At 39.3% G+C, this 20581-nt stretch overlaps 3 protein-coding genes across 4 annotated transcripts; 1 reads left to right on the top strand and 2 right to left on the bottom strand.

Annotated features, from left to right (window-relative positions):
* Window positions 1–1794: 1794 nt before the first annotated feature.
* On the bottom strand, window positions 1795–8171 carry polr2c (RNA polymerase II subunit C). The gene is made up of 9 exons (XM_074676945.1): window positions 7967–8171; window positions 6254–6303; window positions 3956–4024; window positions 3814–3866; window positions 3420–3548; window positions 3285–3336; window positions 3001–3169; window positions 2825–2899; window positions 1795–2473 (listed from the first exon to the last, which is right to left on the bottom strand). The coding sequence occupies exons 1-9, from the start codon at window positions 8050–8052 to the stop codon at window positions 2329–2331; spliced, it is 828 nt and encodes a 275-aa protein (XP_074533046.1). The 5' UTR covers window positions 8053–8171; the 3' UTR covers window positions 1795–2328.
* A 718-nt stretch (window positions 8172–8889) lies between these two features.
* On the bottom strand, window positions 8890–15344 carry coq9 (coenzyme Q9 homolog (S. cerevisiae)). The gene is made up of 9 exons (XM_074676942.1): window positions 15215–15344; window positions 12861–13095; window positions 11715–11850; window positions 11478–11620; window positions 11283–11367; window positions 11060–11164; window positions 10440–10595; window positions 10090–10143; window positions 8890–9237 (listed from the first exon to the last, which is right to left on the bottom strand). The coding sequence occupies exons 1-9, from the start codon at window positions 15270–15272 to the stop codon at window positions 9202–9204; spliced, it is 1008 nt and encodes a 335-aa protein (XP_074533043.1). The 5' UTR covers window positions 15273–15344; the 3' UTR covers window positions 8890–9201.
* A 1276-nt stretch (window positions 15345–16620) lies between these two features.
* ciapin1 (cytokine induced apoptosis inhibitor 1) lies at window positions 16621–19578 on the top strand. 2 transcript variants are annotated; one of them, XM_074676944.1, is made up of 9 exons: window positions 16621–16756; window positions 17234–17392; window positions 17505–17648; window positions 17749–17828; window positions 17984–18152; window positions 18241–18314; window positions 18434–18555; window positions 18680–18761; window positions 18869–19578. In XM_074676944.1, the coding sequence occupies exons 2-9, from the start codon at window positions 17236–17238 to the stop codon at window positions 18977–18979; spliced, it is 939 nt and encodes a 312-aa protein (XP_074533045.1). In that variant the 5' UTR covers window positions 16621–16756; window positions 17234–17235; the 3' UTR covers window positions 18980–19578. The 2 variants fall into 2 exon arrangements, with proteins under 2 accessions (XP_074533045.1, XP_074533044.1); XM_074676943.1 differs by having other exon boundaries at window positions 18238–18314; window positions 18869–19572.
* Window positions 19579–20581: the final 1003 nt, after the last annotated feature.

Below are 20581 nucleotides of genomic sequence, written 5' to 3'. Positions count from 1 at the left end.
GATGGCATGGGCTTCGACAGGGGACACATATTTCATGAAATTTCAGCCAAGACTGGAAAGTCAAAATTTGATAGATAATTTCAGGCTCGGACCTTACGTTCTCAGCTAAATTTGGGAAAACCCAAAACAGAGATGGAGTATGACTGAAGGAGCTCAGTCCTGGACCCTGTGGAGGTGGAGGCTGGCTCAACTGGATAATGATGGACAAGCTGTCTTCATCTATTTGCTTATGGACCTTTTTACACTTTCTATTCACTTTCTTACTTTTGTTTTCTTGATTTCTGCTGTGACTTCAATTTCATTGTACTTGTTACAATGACAATAAAGTTATATTCTCTCCTCTATTTTCTAGACGGATAGAGAGTGGTCTTAGGAACAACTCATTCTTGAAGAGAGTTCAAAGTCCTACCTGGAGATTTTTAGTTGCTCTCTAGAGCTCCTTTGAGGATATTTTAGTTGTTTAGGATGTGGCGCCCTCCTGTGGATACATAATCTGCTTTTGTAAAATAGTAGAATGTGCTGCCCATTGTGAGTCTCAGCTGCGGGAAAAGTAGTCGAGGTTCCAGCTGCTTATCTTCTTTCACACCTGCCCCATTAAATTAAGACATAGACATCATCCAGGTCTTTGTCCACAGTCTTGTTTAATTTTGCATATCTTGAAGTGCCTCACTGTTAATCTATGCATGTTTCAATATCAGTTGCTCTACAGCAGCTTCAATGTGGATGCTGGAAACTTCTGAATCTGTGGTTAAGTGAGGTGCTTTAAGCACTCTTTAAAAACATAATTTATTAAGCCAACATGTTAGTGTGTTAACAACAAACTGGTAAAATACACTCACTAAGATTTTTCACGTTCAGCAACCTCAAACCCTTACACTGCTTTTCATACCGTCATAGCATTATTTGATGAATAAATTGTGACGCCTGTAGTTTTAAGTAAAATACTGGTACAAAGTTAATGTTTGTAAGTGGATAAGGAGAAAATTAACCAAGTGTGTGTGTTCCCAGGTAATTCAAAACTTGCCTGAAATAATCACCAGTGGCTGAGAAGAGTCCTATGCAAATACTGTCATGCAATTTTTTTAAAATGATCTCCTTTCCATATCTTGTGAGAGGAGAAATACAACTCAGAGGATGCTCGACTACTGCAGTGGCCTTGACGGTTAACTGAACAAACAATTCTTGAAAATAGGTTTCAATCAAACACCACATAGAATTTAACCAAACATAAGAGTATCTCATCAAATGCATATATAATTCATAGAATGCAAAAAAGACAAGTGTGCTGAAGGACGCAAAAGTGTTCCGCAAAATGAAACAATTTCATCGAACACAACCTTCGACAAGTGAATCGCAGTGAATACTCACGCCAAGTCACCCGTCAACAAACATCTACCAATCTCCATTTTCTCCAAAGAATTTCCTTTTCAACCAAAATCTGCATTCTGGTGGCTGCAGCTTTTGCCTCTGTTATTTCCTGTGTCAGCAGGTGGCCGTTAGGACGCAGGCGAGAAGGCCACATGTATGTTGACTGACAGCGGACAGACTGTCTGTATCATACCTGTTCTCAGCTTTGGGAGAGGAACCTTCTATTTCACATCTGCTTTGATATCAAATGATACTTGTGTATCCATTCTTTCATTCTCCAGCGTATTAAAAGGATAATCTCTCATGTGATGATTTCAGTGATCGTGTCACAGGAATGCTCTTCAGATAAATTAAAGCACGGGAGGATCTCTGACTCACCGTTTGCTAAATTTCTATTCTTTAAAAGCAAATAAAGGTTCAACACAAGTAAAACAAAATCAAGTTCATCAAATGTTCTCCAACGTGTTTATTTAAAAAGTCACATTTAACACACTACACAACAAAGCACAATGTGTATCATTCTGAGACAAACCTCTCTCAGACCCTGACCCTGCATTGAAACACACACGCACACACACACACACACATACACACACACACACACTCTCTTACACACACACACTCTCTTACACACACACAGCTTCTGTCACGACTGCTGCCAGTGATTACATCATTTCAATAAATCACACGTGAATGAAATCATTTTAACCTGATTTGCAACTTTATAAACAAATGACTCAAAAAAGAAGTTTTTCTTTAATAAACTCATTCAACACATTATCTAAACCACCCAAACTCTCCATAGATCAACAATCAGTGAGTTTAAAACTAGAACCTTGTAGATTGAAGGCCAAACAGTGTTTTGATGTGTGTGATGCGGCCTGAGCAGTGATCTGAATCTGCCCTCTGGTGGTAACAGAGCTGTGTGAGTGCAGGCCCTCCTCTGTCAGAGACAGTCCCTCAGTTGATGGTGAGCACGTCACTCTGGATCTCGTGGCTCAGCTGTGTCTGCAGGTCGCTCAGCTTCCTCTTGAGGACAGCCAGTGCTGACATGACGATGGTCTCAGGCCTGAGGGAGCCGCAGGACTCCACGTTGAAGTAGAACCTGTGCAGGGAAACGTCAAGAGACGGCAGACCATTGAAATGTGTTCATACACTGAATTACAGAGTATTTCAAAGGTAAGCATTTCAGCCACCACATCTTTAGTGTCTTTAAGTTTTCTTCATGATATTCTGCAGTTTATTGTTTTAGAATGGACCTCTTCAAAAAAAGCACACAAAGGAGCACCCCCCAGCTAAAAGCTATGAACACTGCTCGACTAAGCTGCAGGGCTACACAACCACAAAAAGCGCACTTGTGGAAGTGCCGCTTTAGTGAAATATCTTGAACACATACAGCCTAGATATTTGATTATCCATCTGCACATCACTTCTGCCCAGCACTAATCTTCCTCACCTTTCTGGCTTGCCGTTTGGGTCATAGGGAGCCTGAACCTCATCCTCCTCGATCTCTGAGTACTCACTCTTGGGCCTGAGGACAAAAAGACAAAGAGAGTCCATTGTTATTATTTCTTTAATATCATACATCAAATGTTTCCCTTTATGATGAACTGTAGTTCAGTGCGGACATACCACTCCTCAGGTCGTGGGTAGACGGTGTGTCTCAGAGCGTTGTCGGGGTCGTATTCAAAAGAAACTCCTGCTGTTGGGTTCCACTTGGCGTGCTCCTTACCGAAGCCTTTCTTAGCGTACGCCCTGAGACGCAGTTCTTGACCCTTACGAAGCTTCACCAGTAAAATGTCTTTGGGTTGGTTCATGACAAGGGGGAGGATGGGGGATATAAAATGTTTTTAGATGAGGCTTACAGAGAAAAACATAGATAGAAAATCAAGTGTGTGTGTCAGCTTAAACCTCACCATCTTGTTCAACGTAGTCATTGGGATCGTTGTCTCTGCTCCTGGATGTCACCTGGAAAGCCCAATGAAAACACCATGAGGACTGTCTTCCACTGTCGTCTAACACTTTGAATGAGTAGAGAGAAAAACACTCACGGGGATAACTCTGGGGTTGTTTGACAAAAGGTCTCGAGAGGTGACGTGACGCGTTTGGTCCTCAGTGCATCGAACATCCAGAGTCAGCTCGACAGAACACTCTGGACAGAAATCATCACAGGTGCAGTCCTGCACAAGGATAAGAAACAGCGAGACAATGATGTATAGCAAAGCAAACTGATGACTTCTTTTCATACAGACAGACCCAGACTGGGACTGCGCCACTCAGTCCAGAGCAGGGCCAAAATAATTCATTTTGGAGAAGATGACTTATTTTTCTGTTTATCTAAAAGCATATGAAAGTGAAAAGCCTAAATACTTCTACAACACTCTCTACAACTGGGCTGTGTTGTCTCTGTCACCTCAATGACTGAAGGTGTGTGGTTACACCTACCCTAGAATACTGCATTTTGTCCACAATTTCGTCACTCGTCAGAGGGATGAGACCTGAGAACAAGAAAAAGAAACGTTGTTACTGCAGCTCTTTAGGCACAAGAGCAATGAATGGAAAGTTTGATAAACAGGGAGATACACACCAACTCTGTGTGCCACAAACTCATCGTGGAGTACAGATGAATTTGCATCGATCTGGATCCAGTCGATCGCTGCAAATACAAAAATACGCTTTGAGTTGGCGGATTTTTAGGAGTGTTGAATCCAGCACAGTCTATTTCATATCTGAGCTTTTCATACTGTTTGTGGTCTGCAATATCTTACTTCTCAAAATAGTCCATGAAAGCAGGTCAAGGCTCTCTGCTCAGCACATCAGGTGCTTTTTGTCATAAAGCTATCTGGAGGCAAAGGTTTCAGATTTGCTTTGAAGCAGGTAAAGGCCAAGTAAAAGGCCATCTGAGAAGAAGTGCTAGCTGGGATATCATCATATGGGCTTCTATAAGAAATCAGCATTTTGTTAACCTGGAAACGGGATGTCCCAATCAGCAGTTTTTGCCTCGATACCAATCTGATTTTTTAGTTTAAAGTCCCAATCTGATACTTGGGTTTGCAGAGACAAACTTTGCCAAAGAGGTGAGAAAGTGAAACTGCACACTTTTTGTTTTGTGTTTTAACAATACTTGTTATTAAAAAGGATAAAATAAAATTCATCTTGGGCTTATTAATTCTATTAAATCAATCCAGCTGGTTTTGATGTTAAAGTTGTCTAATCTTTTTTACATGCTCTCCTGTGCATGTGTTTACATGTTAGGGTTATTATAGTTAACAACATTTTTGTTATCTGAAATAAAAATGAGGTTTTACAAAAAAAGGATAACTAACTTAAACTTTATTATGAGTTTACAAAACTAACTAAAACAAACTAAAATAATTACAGAAAATGTCTTTCATTTTCATCTTTGTCGATCTGTCGACCAACACTTCTAAACCTGCGACGGTGTTTCCCACTGTTTTACCCTTTCTCTCGTTTTTCTCCTGACTTGTGATTTCTCCCAATTGTCCCCCAACTATAACTAAGGTCCTGTGATGTGCAATATTGATTTTTAGGTCAAATGAAGTCCTGTACTTGCACCTTATATCAAAAACTCAAAAAACATCTACCACTCTTTGTGGTTAGTTTGATCCAAAGATGCTGACTCTTATTCTCTTTGGTTTACAAAGTTAGAGGAGCCTGAAGTTACCAAAACATAATCATCAGTCTCATCCTCATATTACAGAATAGAAAACTGGTATCAGATTGGATACCAGTTTTCTATTCTGTTCAATGCTAGGGGTGTGCCATATCATACCATCAACAATAATACCAGTATAATTTTTTTGACAATATAAATTTGTCATTTGGCGATATTTGCAGTGCAGAGACAATGACGTATGATGCTCCCTGCTCTGAACAAAACAACAATGGCCAAGCCATTGAGCCACAGCTCAAAAAGTTTCAAGTCAGACACAACATTCTTCTTCAGTTCCACACTGCCATAATTGAAAGTATTCTGACTTAATCAATAAAAGTCTGGTATGGGAACTTGGACAGTCACTCACGCACAAAACTTCAGCGGATAATTCATAAATCATCCAAAATCACTGGCCACTCACTCACACGAGTGAGCAATAAAAATCACCTCAGACCCAACACACCCTGCCCATCATTTGTTTACACTCATGCCCTGTGGGAGGCGCTACAAGTCCTTGCAATCAAAGTCAGACAGGTTTAAAAACATTTTTTCCCCATAGCCATACAAACATTAAATCAGTCACTTTAAAACTAACTGTCACTGTCTGTAATATGTTGCAAGGCAATGTGTCTGTAACGTTCTGCTGTTCCTGCAAAGTGACTGACACTGGAGAATGTCGAGCATGAAGTGTTGTACCGAAAAACAAATTCCACCAACTCTGCTGTGTGGCCATTAATAAATGATTCTGAGAGCGAAAGCAGCACGGCAGCATCAACTTCGTCCTCACATCGGGATTAAGTGCCTAAAAGAGGAGCTACCTCAGTGATGTGGAGGTGGTTTGGCTGAACAAAGATCAGGCACGCAGCAAAACACATTAAATGCAAAATATGTAGGAGAACTATTACCATGAAGGGTGGCAGCACCTAAAACATGTTCCACCACCTAAAGCTGAAACACAAGGCCGAATACAACCAGGCTATGAAGACACGTTAGGAGGACGTGAAAGCGCGTTTTTTGCAAATTTCCTTAAAATATTGTGATATAATTTTGAAGCTATGTCGCCCACCCCTAGTCACTACCAAAGTCCAGATATTGGTTTTGAGATTGCAAACTTGGATTTGGTGCATCCCTAAAGCTTCATATTCATGTAAAAATTTCAAAATACAGTTGTCATACAGAAAAACAAAACAAAACAAATAAATACTTTACCTATTGTGGCGACTTCAGACATGAACACGCGGCGGATAGAGTTTGCAACCCTGAAAAATAAACAGCGATATATTAGAGCACTGACAACACACAGAAATGCTCATACAGTTGACTACTATTATTGCTGTTATTATTATTATTATATATTATTTTTAATTCCTGCGTTTTCTATTCTTGTATTTTTTTTAAATCAAAGTAACTCCTGTACTTGTGCCTTATATCCAAATCTCGAAAAGCTTCCACCCCTCTCCCTGTAGTTGGTTTGATCCAAAAAGAGGCTGCATGAGATTCTTTAAATGCAGGTTACACTGACACACACAGACAGGTACCCGTGTAACACCTGGTACTGAAGAGTTTTCTGGAGCATTAGACCTTTTTTAATAGCATGTTAGCATGATATGAGATGAGTGTTACCTCTGTGTTTTTTAAAGAGTTTATTCATCCTGTGGTTCAGTCCTGATTTCATCCTCTTTGATTACCATAAGGAAAGGTCAGAGCTGCTTGAATCTTAGAGTAAGGAGGCTGTTCCTATCACTACATGGCAGGTAAAAGTTAGATGATAAATTTTACCTCATCATTTCAGGTGGGGATACAAAGGAAAATCCCTTCCTTAAATAAAAAGCACAGGCTGATGAAATTAGAGGGAGGTTAGCTGACTTTTAGTGAGATAAAATCTATCTGCAGGAAATAAGCATGATTGAAGGGCTGGGATATGATACCCCCATCATAATAAATGTGATGATAAATTACATTAAGAAGTAAAAGCACAAAGTATATAGATAACACTGTATGGTACAAGCAACTCATGTATTCAAGACTTAATTGAATAAGTGTACTCTAATAGTTCCAACATCAAAATATGGTGTAACAACACCCCAGTATCATATAAATTACTAACAACAGACTCTACATTATTGTTTTTAAAAATGATTTGATTGATCCACCAGTGTGTTTATAACTTAAGTGTTTCAGGTTGTAAGGATAGAATCAGCTTCAGTCATTTAAACTGTAACTTGTGAATTCACTTCACAAAGATCACTTCATATTTTATGTTAATATGAATAGAAAAAACCCGAACAAATAAATAACATGCTGTATCACATCAATGTAGTTAAGAGAAACGATCACCATCTCATCTGAGATGTATGGACTGTTCCTATTTCAAAACACTATTGTATTTTGTGCTGTGAGGGGAGAAGTGATAGTGAGGTTCATCAGACAGATGCTGTGGAAGAAGCTAATCATGAAAAACCTTATAGTGATCAGGAAGATTTGGTTAATAACAGTTGTAAAATTGATGGTAATATTTCAGGGTAAAAAGTTAGTTTCGGTCAATACATTTCGTTTAAAATAACTGAAAATCATGAATTAATACGAAACTGAACGTGATTTCCCTGGACGTGTTTATTTGATTTACTTATCAGTAGTAGTAGTAGTTGCTGAGTGAGGGCTGATTTCATGAAATCTCGCCTTTTCACACTAATGTTGACAGGTATGATATTAATCCACCGCGAAACATTTTACGTTACCTTCGTCGATCTTTCAGGTGAATTCATTTTAAAAACTTTCTATTTCAGAGCATAGTTATAATATAATATTTACAGATATTGAAGATGTAAGGTCTTATTTTGTCTGTTTTGATGACTGATGAGCGTAATGGCTGCCCTATGCTTCACACTGTGGGTACCGGGAGAAGAAAAAGTGAATACTTACGCCAAATCAGTATTTTCAATGACAAACTTGACATTTTCGTCCGTCAATTCTGTAATCTTCACCGTAGGTTGATTGGCATACGGCATAATTTGTGTGTAATAACCCAAAACCTCGAAAATACGATGTAAATGGTTCACACACTTTCCGACCGCTGCTTCTGCTTGAAGGCCTGAACGGAAACACAGGCCGTCGTCTGATTGGCCAGGAGACACCCTCCGACAACATGATTGGTTCTTGGTGGTATGGTCTAAAAGGCATAAGAGGCGGGCATTTGTTTTAAATCCGGGTTATTTTCAGAATAAAAGCTCCCACGGTCATCGCAATATATACATAAAAATTTGAGTCAGATAAGATAAAATTTAATAAATAGAATTGAATCAAATTAAACAGTATGAATAGATTAGAAGAAAGAAGAATAGAATACAATTTTGAATAAATGAATTAATACCACAAAAGACAAAGCTATATCTACGCACAACAAACACACATATTGTGTGTCCACAAGTGGGGGATCTAGAAGATTTTACATTTGGGGGCAAATGGGTGGCAGGCGGTCTTGACAGTGTGGCATGTTTTTTTTGTTTGTTTTGTTTACAAAATAATTGCAGACACACACTGTCTTTACACTGTCTCTACAACAGGATGTGCTTCCTTCCTTACACATCTAACCTTAAAACGGTATTTTTCTTTAACCATGTTATTCTTATTCAGTATCATATTACTACGGAGAATATTACATACAATACTTATCTAAATCATTTGAGGTGTTTTGAAGCATAGAAGTGATTTGTTTTTAGTTTATCTTAAAGAACATTCAGTGGGCCCTTTGCCCACTGAATGTAGGGGTGTAGATCCACCCCTGTGTTTAACTGACACAAAAACAATGGGATTCAGTTGTATGAAATAATAAAAACAAGCATGGATTGTATTTACAATAATAACTCTTTTATTTAAGTCTTGACAACACATTCACAGATCTTTGTGTCCTGTATTATTAAAGGGAAGCAGGAGACTGTGAAACAAAACAGGACATATTCACTGTACTTGAAAGAGGGCAAATAGAGACCTTTGGCCTGTGACGAATAATAATTGGTTGTGTTGATGGAGACAGCTCAAGTGCATTATTGTCTCAGAGTTCTCTTACAGTAAATAAGAAAAAAGAGCAAATGAACATTGATCTTTAGCTCATGGCACAAGCCAGGCATTCAGGATCAGTCCAAGGGAGAAGTTTTATATCATCGTTTCTGGTTCAGTCCTGTCAGGTTCTTCAGCTGTAAGACAAGAGACAAACATTGGTTGATGTTGGCTGTTTTCACCTGTTTATCAACTCTGCCAACTCTGTCTTTGGGAGAGTTTTCCTGTTTGTCTGTGAACAACATAACTCAAAAAGTAACAAAAAACTCTTGATGAAATTTTCAGGAAATGTTCAAAATGGGATAAGACAGAAGTGATTAAATTTTGGAGCTGATGTGGATCACCATCTGGATCTAGAATTTTTTTGAGGTATTCTTTATCATTGAGAGATAGGGCTGTTTTCACCATATGTGTATATAACTCCACGTCGGATTGCTTTGCAAAACAGTACAAGACAAGGTCACCATAATTTCTGACAGATGTTAAAAGTACGTTCCAGATCCTGACAATATTCTGGATACTAAGATCTGGAATATGAAATATGTACTGGGTCATCGTGATTTTCAACACTGTCAGGAAACAAATTATTGTACAAACCTGCAACTAACACCAAACTGTAGCAGACAGTCTGCTGAAAAGGAGTATAACATTAAAGTAGGACTAAAGTGTTGGTGACAATCACAGTGTGCTTGGTGGAGGTCTGCGCTCTCTGAGTGCTTTTCTTCTTTCAAATTAATTTAGTTCATCTGTGTGTTTCCCTCAGGTATTTTCAAATCACAAATACAAGAAAGCATTCTTTCTGACATTATAATATTTTTGCTGCTTTAACAGCTGAGCGTAATCTTAAGTACAAACCACAACAATGAACTATGAGGGCAAAAAAATCAAAGTATTAATTACAATTGAGGTATAATGTTCAATTAAACAAGATACCTATTTGAGGTCTAATAACACAGAACTAATCTGATAAACATGAGGCAAGGACTTACTGTGACTGCGGCTCCCATGAGACCCTGCACCACTGATTCACCAGTTGACTGCACCTACAGGACAAAAAGTTACTCACATTGTTGGAGAATTTTTTTCCCATGAATTCTAGTTTCACTTGCCTCATCCTATCCTGACTTGTGCTGGATCTTTTTCTTACAATTCAAAGTAAATTAACCTCACAATCAGACAGACAAAGGCTGTGTTGAGGCTGGAGAGTGTTAAGTTATAAAGCTATGAAGAACATAAAAATACTCTGGGTTGAGTCTTTGTACACAGAAATCAACACAAGTTTCTAAATACTGACTACACTCCATTTTTAGTACGGCTCCCCTGATGCAGTGAACTCTACCTGTTTGGCGGTGGTGGCCATATTGACCACATCCTGAATGCGATTGTCAAGGAAGTTCCAGGTGTCTTGAAAGTCCGGAGAGGAGTCCTGAACCATGACCAGCTCAGTGGTGTTATAAATGCCGGTCAGCGCTGCTCGTTTGGTGTACCAGTTCATCTGAAATTGAAGAGGTTGGGATGTAATCCAGGTGAGGCTACGTCATTTGAAACTCAGAAGTGATAAACTCCATGAATAGAAAATGAAAACTAAAGTGCGGATGGATTCAGTGTTCAATTTTCCATCATGCAGAACAAACAATTTGGTCATTCAGCTAACAGGGAGGTGTTTCTAGGTTTTAGACTTGTGTCAGTGTGAATCAGCTGGCTACAGATGATCAGGTGGGGCCTATGGCTAATGGTTAAAATCCTATTCAGGCCACTATTGTTGCAATGTCCACCTCATTATTCTCTATTCTATTCTTCTATATTACAGATATAATGTTTAACTCAAGGTATGATGAAATATGAGGTAAAAGGTGTGAAGTAACAGGCCTGATAAAGAGGAGGTGATGATTCAAGAGGAAGAAGAAAATCACAAGCAGGAAGATTAAACAGGGATGGAGTGTAACTGGATCCACTCACATCTGTTGATCGGTCTCCTGCATAAAACCAAATATCGTCCACCAGGGTGCTGAGGTGCTTCAGACTGTTTGGGATGTTGTGAGGAAGAAGCAGGATGCTCATTGCCTTAATAATCACACACAAAGTCAAGGTTTACAAACACTTTCTCATCGTGTGCTGCCAGTAATGTTAAAGAATGACCAATGACAGAGGGTGCGTGCTCTCTCTGTCATCCAGATCATACCTGTGGCCATGAATCAATGTAGGGGATGTGCATCCTGAGTCTGGTCTCTACAGCATCTCTGAGGAAGTCAGCAGTTCTCTTTTTCCTGAAGAAAGAATACAAAACAATGTATTTACAATGTATGTATTTTCGTGTAGGAAAAATTCATGTTAAAATTAGACTGCAGGTGTTTTTGAGGAGTGTGTGTGCTCATACTCGGCCTGTCCAAGCTGGACCTGGTTGTGTTGTTCAGCCAGGATCTCTGTCAGCTGTGAGTTGCACTGAGAGATGAAGTGCAGGACCAGGTCTCCAGCACCATTATAAAACATACCAGTGGAAGCAGAGGACAGGCCCAGTGTCTGGAGAAATCAGACAAAATGCGACCTCAGACCTTCATTTACCAATGAGACGCTCTATTTTTAAAGAAGATCAAAAACAGGACTAGTAGCTTACCTCAGCACCAGCAGCAATGGCCTCCATGGACCAGCCGTGCAGAGGAACAAACTCCAGGGCAGCAGTCAGGATCCGAGCTTGAAGCTGCTCCTCTGTTTCATATTCTTCACCTTGCTCTCCGCTCTGGTCCTGGTAACTTTGAAACAAACGAACAAAGAGTCATGTAAAGTAGGATTCAGGATCAGACATTAAAATCATTCCTGTGAAATTTACAGGGGCTGTGAGGAGTTTCTGAGTGATCTTAAAAAAGTCTTCCTTCTAGATATATACCAGATTATAATCCACACTTTAAAATGAGATTATCAGCACCAATATTGCAGGTTACAGGTTATTTTAAATAGCTACTTCTAAGCCTCCCCATCGGGTTGAGCAGGACCAGATCGATTTACGGCACATCTAGGTCTCTACGGCAACACCACGCCGGCTGATGAAGTTTAGCAGTGAGAAGAGATAAAACGCAGAGATCTGTGATTTTCTCTTTATTTTGTAGTGATGGTGGACACAGGGGCCTAACTGTCAGACAGAAAAAGGACAGAAAAGCAGAAGAAAGATAAAAAGGAGAGTGATAGAGCCTGAGCTAAAGGCTAACACAGGAGCTAAACTGTTTGTGCTAATGTTGATTCCAACCCACAGTCAGCAGTTATTCTGCAGTGGTCTGTTCAAACTTTAGAGTCTATCAATAAAATGAAGAGTGAGGTTACGTTAGCTCTGATTGGTAGATGACTGGCAGGACATAACCAAGATTTACTAACGTTACACATTACAGACATGTCTTGGAGCACTGGACTGTCAGCTGTGCTAAATATAAACAGCTACTAAACTACATACAAACTGAAAGTGTTTTCTTGTTGTCATGTTAGCCTAAAGATACGTCGGAGCCCCGGGCTGCCAATAGTGCTATATACAGCTGTAATTGTGCTGATAAATACCTTACCTCAGGGCATTGTATCCAGTAAAAAGTTGTCTTAAACAAAGAAATTTTGTTTTGATCCGATCTCCATTTAAATCCAAAACAAACACACGCCTCACTAAAAGTAATTTATGACAGTGTGCGTGAGACTCCGGGCCAGAAGGTGGCGAGGCAGTCCAATTAAAACAGATCCTCCTCATAGCGTCTTCAACATTCTGTCCACTGTGCAGACTCACCTTGTGTTCGGCCTGGAGGCCTCCTCAGCTGTAGGGTCAGATGTAGAGTCTTCCCGGGAAGCTGAGGCTGCCTCCTGCTCAGCAGCCGGAGCCTGGTAGTGCTCATGGTGGGTTGTAGATGAGGAGGAAGGGGGTTTGTCAGATTTAGATTCATCCTGAAGCCTCAGTGCCGCACAGTGGAAGCCTCGTCTCAGACTGCTGCAGGGGGGGCTAGCTGCTGGTGGAGCAGCCACCACTGTGGAGAGATTACGTCAAATCATTAGCCTCAAAAGATTTGGTTGGAGATCATTAACTGAACCCCTGAGCCAAATCCCATAGATATTAAAGCTCAGATTTAGAAAAGGCTAGGTTTTTAAGTAACTTGAAAATGAAGCTTTAATAAGTTTGACCATAAAAGTAAAAAATCTACTACCAAAAAAAGTTACTCAGAGGTGAAGCTAAGACAGACACATTTCTATCCTCAGTTTGGACTAGGGTTAGTTTGGGGTTAAAATTGATACACTGATGGCAGTGCTTTGATCTTTATCAAAAAGTAATGCAAAAGTTTTAAGGGATATAAGTGAAAATGTAAGCTGTAAGGATGCAGCCGTCTGAAGAAAATAACTTAATAGAAGTAGGTTAAATCATTTGACAGTATTCATGTCCACTAACCGTACTATGGATAAATAAATACTAAGCTCTGATGCTCTGATACAAGTGCGTTTTAGATGAGCGCATACTAGACAATAGTAAACTGACAAGACAGCCAGACACTTCAATTTCACTTTCAAGTATTTACAATCATTTTCTTTTTCCAAAAATTCTGCAGGTTTAAAAAGTATAGCTCAAAATTATTAAAACTGAAACTTAGACAGTTCAGTGATCAATTTTTGTTTACGTTTTTCTTTTTTTTTTTTTCTCTTGCAGACATTGCACTCTTAAATTCTGGGCTGATTTGTTTTGACTAAACTCAGTTGTGTTTTTTTAGGTATATATCTCACAGGAGCTCTAATCAGTGTTTTCAGTATCATCATGTATAAACTACTCTTCAGCCACATGTCCAAAATTCAGGTCAAGGGAAAAGATGAAAATTATAAATAAATTTAAATAACATAATCAGACATGCACCGATTGGTGCCGATTTCCTTAATTTTGGGGGATTGGTGATCGAGTACATGTGATACCAATCTTATATACCTCCAGGAAGGTCTGACAGCCAGCCGTTGTTGCTTTTTGCTCTGAGACCTAAAACTCAGGACACTTTATTGGTTGTTTAAGTTAAATCCTAAAGATTGCATTGTTTCACATGTATTGTTCAATGATTTTCATCAAAATAAGATTGGAACATTGAAGGTATATGCTGTCAGTTATAAAAAAAAAATGGTATTGGTCCAAATGGTATCAGCAGGTCGGGCTTTTAAAAGATTGGGGATCAGTGACTGGCCAGTAAATTGTGATCGGTGCACCCTTAAATATAATGTGTACAGACCATTGTGTGCAGCTGTATTACAATCAGGTTAGCCGAACTATTTAAAAAGATAACGGAAGAAAGGTATGTTGTTTTGAAACCCTGCGAAGCTATCAGTAGAAGATAAATCATGTCTTTTGTTTGAGGAAAGTTTGATCAGAATGAAAATAGCTGAGTTATTTTTAGGAGCAGGTGCTGCATTGCAGGAAGAAGTACAGTGCAGTTATGTTAACAACTTTAAGTATTGCAAGTACTGAGTTCAAGCACCTGTGGTGTCCCAGCACTAAAATCAATGTATGATGATCCCAATTCTATGAATCCACATTTTGCTCACAGATTCTATCCTTGAGAAAGATATTAAGTATTATAACTAAAAGCACTGACCTCACAGTAGCATGAAAGCCCGTGAAACACAGATTTGACTCAGAGTTAATAAATACAAGGCTGATGTATCTAGACATTACTTTCCCTCAAAATCAGAAAAGAAGTAAAGACCCCAAATCCGCCTTTGGTGCATTTTAAGTTAGTCCAACAGCAACACTAAACTTATCTCAGCCAAGCAGAAACATACTTTGACATATTGCATAAACTGAGAGAAGACGCCCCCTCCTGCTGAAAAACCATTTTAACATGCACAAACTGTTTTCTTATCTAGAGGACCAAGTCAACACGCAAAGTTACAAGTCTGTGCATTAAATTATTGTGTTTAAAGTACTGATTATGATTATGATACCAAATTCTGCCCTTCATGTTCACCTTCTGTGTCAAGTGACTTTGTAGCTAACGTCAACAGCGGCTAGTCCCCACTGTGAGCAACGATCGGCTCAGAGATCGGAGAAGGCACGGTAACTTTTCAAGCTGTCACTCATCAACACGACAAAACAACAGCTAGGAAGGGCAGTTTTACCGCTGCACAGCCCTCGGAGTGCCCTTCCAGCGCGCAGACCTCTCAGTAGCGCCGCCATGTCCAGCTGCACCGAGGGGTTATGGTCGATTCGGCTACCTCATCAAAGCGCGACTTTGCTGTGAAAAAAACAAACAAGTGAACTTGCCGGAAATCAAGTCAGGATGACTTCAGAATAAAACAACCGCGAAATACTTCACAAATTGGTTTAAGGACTACAATACTCCAACTGGAAGTGTATTAAAAACATAGTCGATACAAATATTTGGGACTGATTAAATTGATACTGTTTATAGATTTTGCAGTTTTATAACTTTTATTTAAACAAGTGGGGAACAACATCCAGATATATAAAAAACAGAAAAGCAACATCTTTTTTCAAATGCATATATAAACAAAAATAAATTTGGTACAATAGTCGCAAAACTTCATAAAATAAATAAATAAATAAATAAAATAGCACACCATTACACTTTCAAGGATTTTAAATAGATATTACTTTAGGCAGAAACTATTCTATTAACAAGTTGTACGTCAGGAATAAATTAAAATAGATCCATATAACCATGAGGCCCCCTAAAACACACATCTGAACTCAGAACCTGGACAGACAGATGTGCGCGCGCGCGCGCGCGCACACACACACACACACACACACACACACACACACACACACACACGCGCACACACACACACACACACACACGCACACACATAAACACAGTCGTGCCTTACACTAAAGGGGTGGATGACAATTGGATACGGGGTAAAAACCTTAACTCCTACACTGATACATCAGAGTGCTAAAGCACTCTGATGTATCAGAAGGTGAACTGTGCATGGTGTTGGAATGATATACAATAGGTTTACATAAAAAAATTAGCAGCTCACACAAGACATACATTTTAGGTTAGCTAATTGAGTTCTATTCTCTTATTTATTTATTTATTCATTTAATTTGTTTTCTAAAGTTTAAATCAGATTCTACTTTAAAGTTCTATGATTTTTAATCTACTATTGTTATATATAGGTTTGAATGAGCAAAAGGAAGGTTATTTCAGTGAAAAAACAGCTAGATAAGCAACTTGAATAAATAACGCCATTAATGAACTACACAACTTCTCTAGTAATACTTTCGCCAACAGAAAAGAATGCTTGATTTAACCGCAGCTGCGGTTAAATCAGGATTCTTGGGCAGCTTAGGTACCTAGGTACCTAAGCTGCCCAAGAATCCTGATACAAAAAATGCCTCTGGAATCTGCACAAATAATATAATATATATATATATATATATATATATATATATATATATATATATATATATATATATATATATATATATATATATATTCCGGCTTTATTTCACCTCGCCTTTGAACTATTTTACTTTGAAAATTCATAACGGAAACTTGATGAAATTGAACTTACATCACCATCACTTGACCGGTGACATCTAGAAGGATAACAACTGACTAACTGTTAATATTACATCAACTTATTTATTATAATTCACCACCAGACGTATAAGGAACCCCTCGGTGAAACGTGAGTATGACTCGTCAGTTCGTGGCCTGGTGACAGAATTATTTCTTCCTGCGTGATCTTCGTTATAACCCGGCGTGTCCTGCGTCACGCTGGCTGCTACATGTGAAGCTATCCTCAGTTAACTTAGATAACCCTCTATTCCAGAGCAAACCGGCGTATGTCTGGGGCTATGATAATACTTAAAGGCTTAATGTTTATAATGAAGCAATCAGTTATCCGTCGTATACCAATAATGACTTATTCATCTCAAGTTGTAATAATATCAAACAGAGGACATTGTTTATGCTTGCCCTTAAAGACGTGTCTCAAATATACTCTTATTTAAGCTTATAAGAGCTTATTGGTCTAATGTTGTTTCCGCTTGTTTGGATGAATAATGAATAATGTCCAACATCATGTCACGTCTTTAGTTTTAGGTGTCCTCCAAGCAGGTTTGGTGTATCAGAGCTCATATTAATCTGTCATTTTCTCTGGAAGTCATGGCAGACCTCGGCATCAGAGCAGGGGACCACGTGTTGTTGGTCTGGACCCAGCCCTCAGCACCAGAAGCCCTGAAACAGTATGCAGAAGATCTGGGTTCTGTTGTGGGAGCAGAGGGCAAAGTATCTCTGGAGAATATGGAGAGATTACTGATGTGTAAGTGACTCTATAGTTTACATGTTTCTGATCACAAAATGTTGCTACAACTGCCAAAAAGTGATTTATTCCCACCAGATCTTGCGTGTGATTGATCCTTTCCTCTCTTCAGCCTCTCACTCAGCCTCCACCTTTGACTGGGTGCTCTCTTGCCTGCTGGCGGACAGCTCCTCCATCCACAGCACGGACGCTTTGGTAGAAATGGCCAGAGTACTCAAACCTGGTGGAAAGCTTGTCTTTGATGAAGCTGTTACTGGTAAATGACCTTAAAGGCTGAAATGATGTTTTATATCCTTCCCGAGAACCCACCTAGCTGGTTGTTATTTGTGTTTGACTTGTTTGTTCCTAAACTTCAGGCACTGAGGGGCAGAGCGTGAAGACTACAGAGAAACTTATGTCAGCTCTCAAGTTGACAGGCTTCATGTCAGTAACAGAGGTGAGTGCGTGTTTTTAATACAGACACCGACAACTTTCAAACATCTTACTTGGAAAAAAAAATGATAAAAGAAATTAGTCGTGTTTCAGTTTTGTAAACTTCTACAGGTCAATTCTTTCAAACCTCTCGACTCTGCTATTTTTCTCATTGTCCAGATCAGTAGAGCAGAGCTGAGCCCAGAGGCACTAAACTCCCTCAGGACAGTGTCTGGATACCAAGGAAATACTCTGTCGAGAGTTCGCCTGTCTGCCTCCAAACCCAGCTTTGAGGTGGGGTCGTCCACCCAGATTAAACTGTCATTCGGCAAGAAGACGGCAAAGCCAGGTGGGATTATAAACCTCTTTCCGTTTTTATTTGTCTGTGACTTCTTAAATTGGTATGAAGCTGATGCAAACATCCATGATTTCAGCAGAGAAACCTGCTCTGGATCCAAACACAGTCAAAATGTGGACGCTGTCAGCCAATGACATGGATGACGACGATGTGGTGAGTGACGGATTGAAACTCTTTGACTGTCAGGATTCATACCTGCCTGTGTTCTCTGAAGGGTCTTTTTCCTGCATGTTATGAATCTGTCTCGCTCCCTCTGTGCCCTCTTCCTCCAGGACCTGGTGGACTCTGACGCTCTGCTGGATGATGAAGACTTGAAGAAGCCAGACCCAGCCTCGCTGAAAGCCACAGGCTGTGGAGAAGGAGCTGGCAAGAAGAAGAAAGCCTGCAAGAACTGGTGAGACCACTGAAAAATGTGACAGCCAACGGCACGTTATTGCCTTTTTACTTACTGAGCTCTTATACAAGCTTTGAAAAGGTAGTGTGGTCTGTATGAGATGACGTGTTGTTTGTGTTTCCAGCACATGTGGCCTCGCTGAGGAGCTGGAGCAGGAGAGTAAAGGAAAACAAGCGACTAATCTGCCAAAATCTGCCTGTGGAAGTGTGAGTGTCTTCTTTTTCATACTTAAAAAAACACCAACATGTCGTCTCATGCTGAGCCTTCTATCACAGTAACCTGTTAACAAAGACGATGTTTCTTTATGTGACAGTGTTATCTTGGTGATGCATTCCGATGTGCTAGCTGTCCGTACCTGGGGATGCCAGCGTTTAAACCTGGAGAGAAGATCGTGCTGGATGACAAGACACTGACAGACGCTTGAGACACAGGAGCCAATGGGTTACAAACATCCAGCAGCCTCTGATTCAAAACATGACATTCCTTTATGCTTCTCATCCAGCCTGCTGAATCCCTGCCATGGCAGAGCTGGGAGCTGCGCTAACAGTCTGAGGATTTCCATCCGTCTGCCTGCAGTTACAAAGCTTGTTTGAATTCTTAAGTTTGACAAATTGATTTCTGGTTCTCCGTTCACAGCAAATTTCACAATGATTCAAATGAAATGAAAATGAGATTGCACTACTGTTGATAGTGCAAGCTTTTGTGTGATAATTGCCCAAAAGAGTTTCCAATGGAGTACCTTTGAAGCACTGAACTCTTATTTTTGTTCTTGTCATTTAAAGTTTGATTTATGTCTGATGATGCACAAAAAAACAGTAAAAAGACTTCAGCAATAAGCATACAGAGGCTCACATACACAGACATCTTATTCAAGCTCTCGTATGTATATAAAGGCAAATGTTTCACTAAAGATGTGTGGTGAGTTTGTGTGGTTCAGCTTCATATGCAGGAGATAAAACAGAGCAAGCAGGTCAATGTGAAGAAAAATGAACCCTGAGTTGGTCTAACTGACCAAATTAAAAAACACAGATGTTTTCCTAACTGTCTACAACCTACCCCTTGTGAATGTAGCCAGTACTGCATACTGCTTTTGAATGAATCATGCAGTATAACTGATCTGTTGGCTCTGTTTTTTAGTATGACATGCTGGTTTTTAGTTCTGGAAAGCAGGAGAACAGCTGATTTTTTAAAATTAAATATAAATGAACAGAACTAACTACAAGTACATCTTGAAACTTCAGTGACTAATTTACAAAGAGACCACCAGATGGGTCATTTTACATAAATCAATCAGTGGTAAAAATGCGGCAACAAAACAAAGCAAGTTAAATTAAAGGTAACAAAATTTATAAATATTACAAAATTAAGCGAGGGAGGAGAGTACTTATGATACTTGGGCAAAGATTTCTTTTAAGTATTTGTATTTATTTTTTGGTCATTTCATAAGTTTTAATTTAAAAATATTTAGATGAACAAATTCAGGGAGAGGTTTCAGGGTCCTGTTTTTATGGAATAAAAATATGGAAAGGGGTAGAATTATATTAAATCAGAATTAATCATATTTAATTTTTAATCTTAATCCCCCCCCCCAAAAAAAAAAAAAAAAAATGTTTATTGAAAATAAATTAGGAAAGGATTAAGTTTTTATTTTCTGCTTTGTGGGAAAACAGCTTCTGCATAATCCGCATATGGTTAATAAAAATAAATGAGTTTTTGTAGAAGTAAAACCCTCTTTCGGGACTTAAAGTAAACAGATTTAACAGTGTTTCTTTTGCATCAGTTCACTTCTATCTCACAGACCGTCTAACTTTACTGTTGTAGTATTGTAGTTGAAATTCCAACTCATTCCAATAGGTGGCAGTAGTTCACCTTAGCCTGAGTACCAACCATGGCATTAGTGGCGTGCATTTTGGGGAAGGTGTTTGAGGTAAACTGGCGTGCCGCATGAAATTTGTATGAAAATGTCGGCTAAGTATGACAGCCAGGAAATTTTAGACTACTGCAGATTTTCCAAAGAAATATCAAG

This window comes from Halichoeres trimaculatus, unplaced genomic scaffold (assembly GCF_033239565.1).
Source record: "Halichoeres trimaculatus isolate MK-OKI-2021-1 unplaced genomic scaffold, fHalTri1.1 fHalTri1_scaffold_10, whole genome shotgun sequence".
Taxonomy (NCBI): Eukaryota; Metazoa; Chordata; class Actinopteri; order Labriformes; family Labridae; genus Halichoeres; species Halichoeres trimaculatus.
This window is presented reverse-complemented; position numbering and strand designations above follow the sequence as displayed.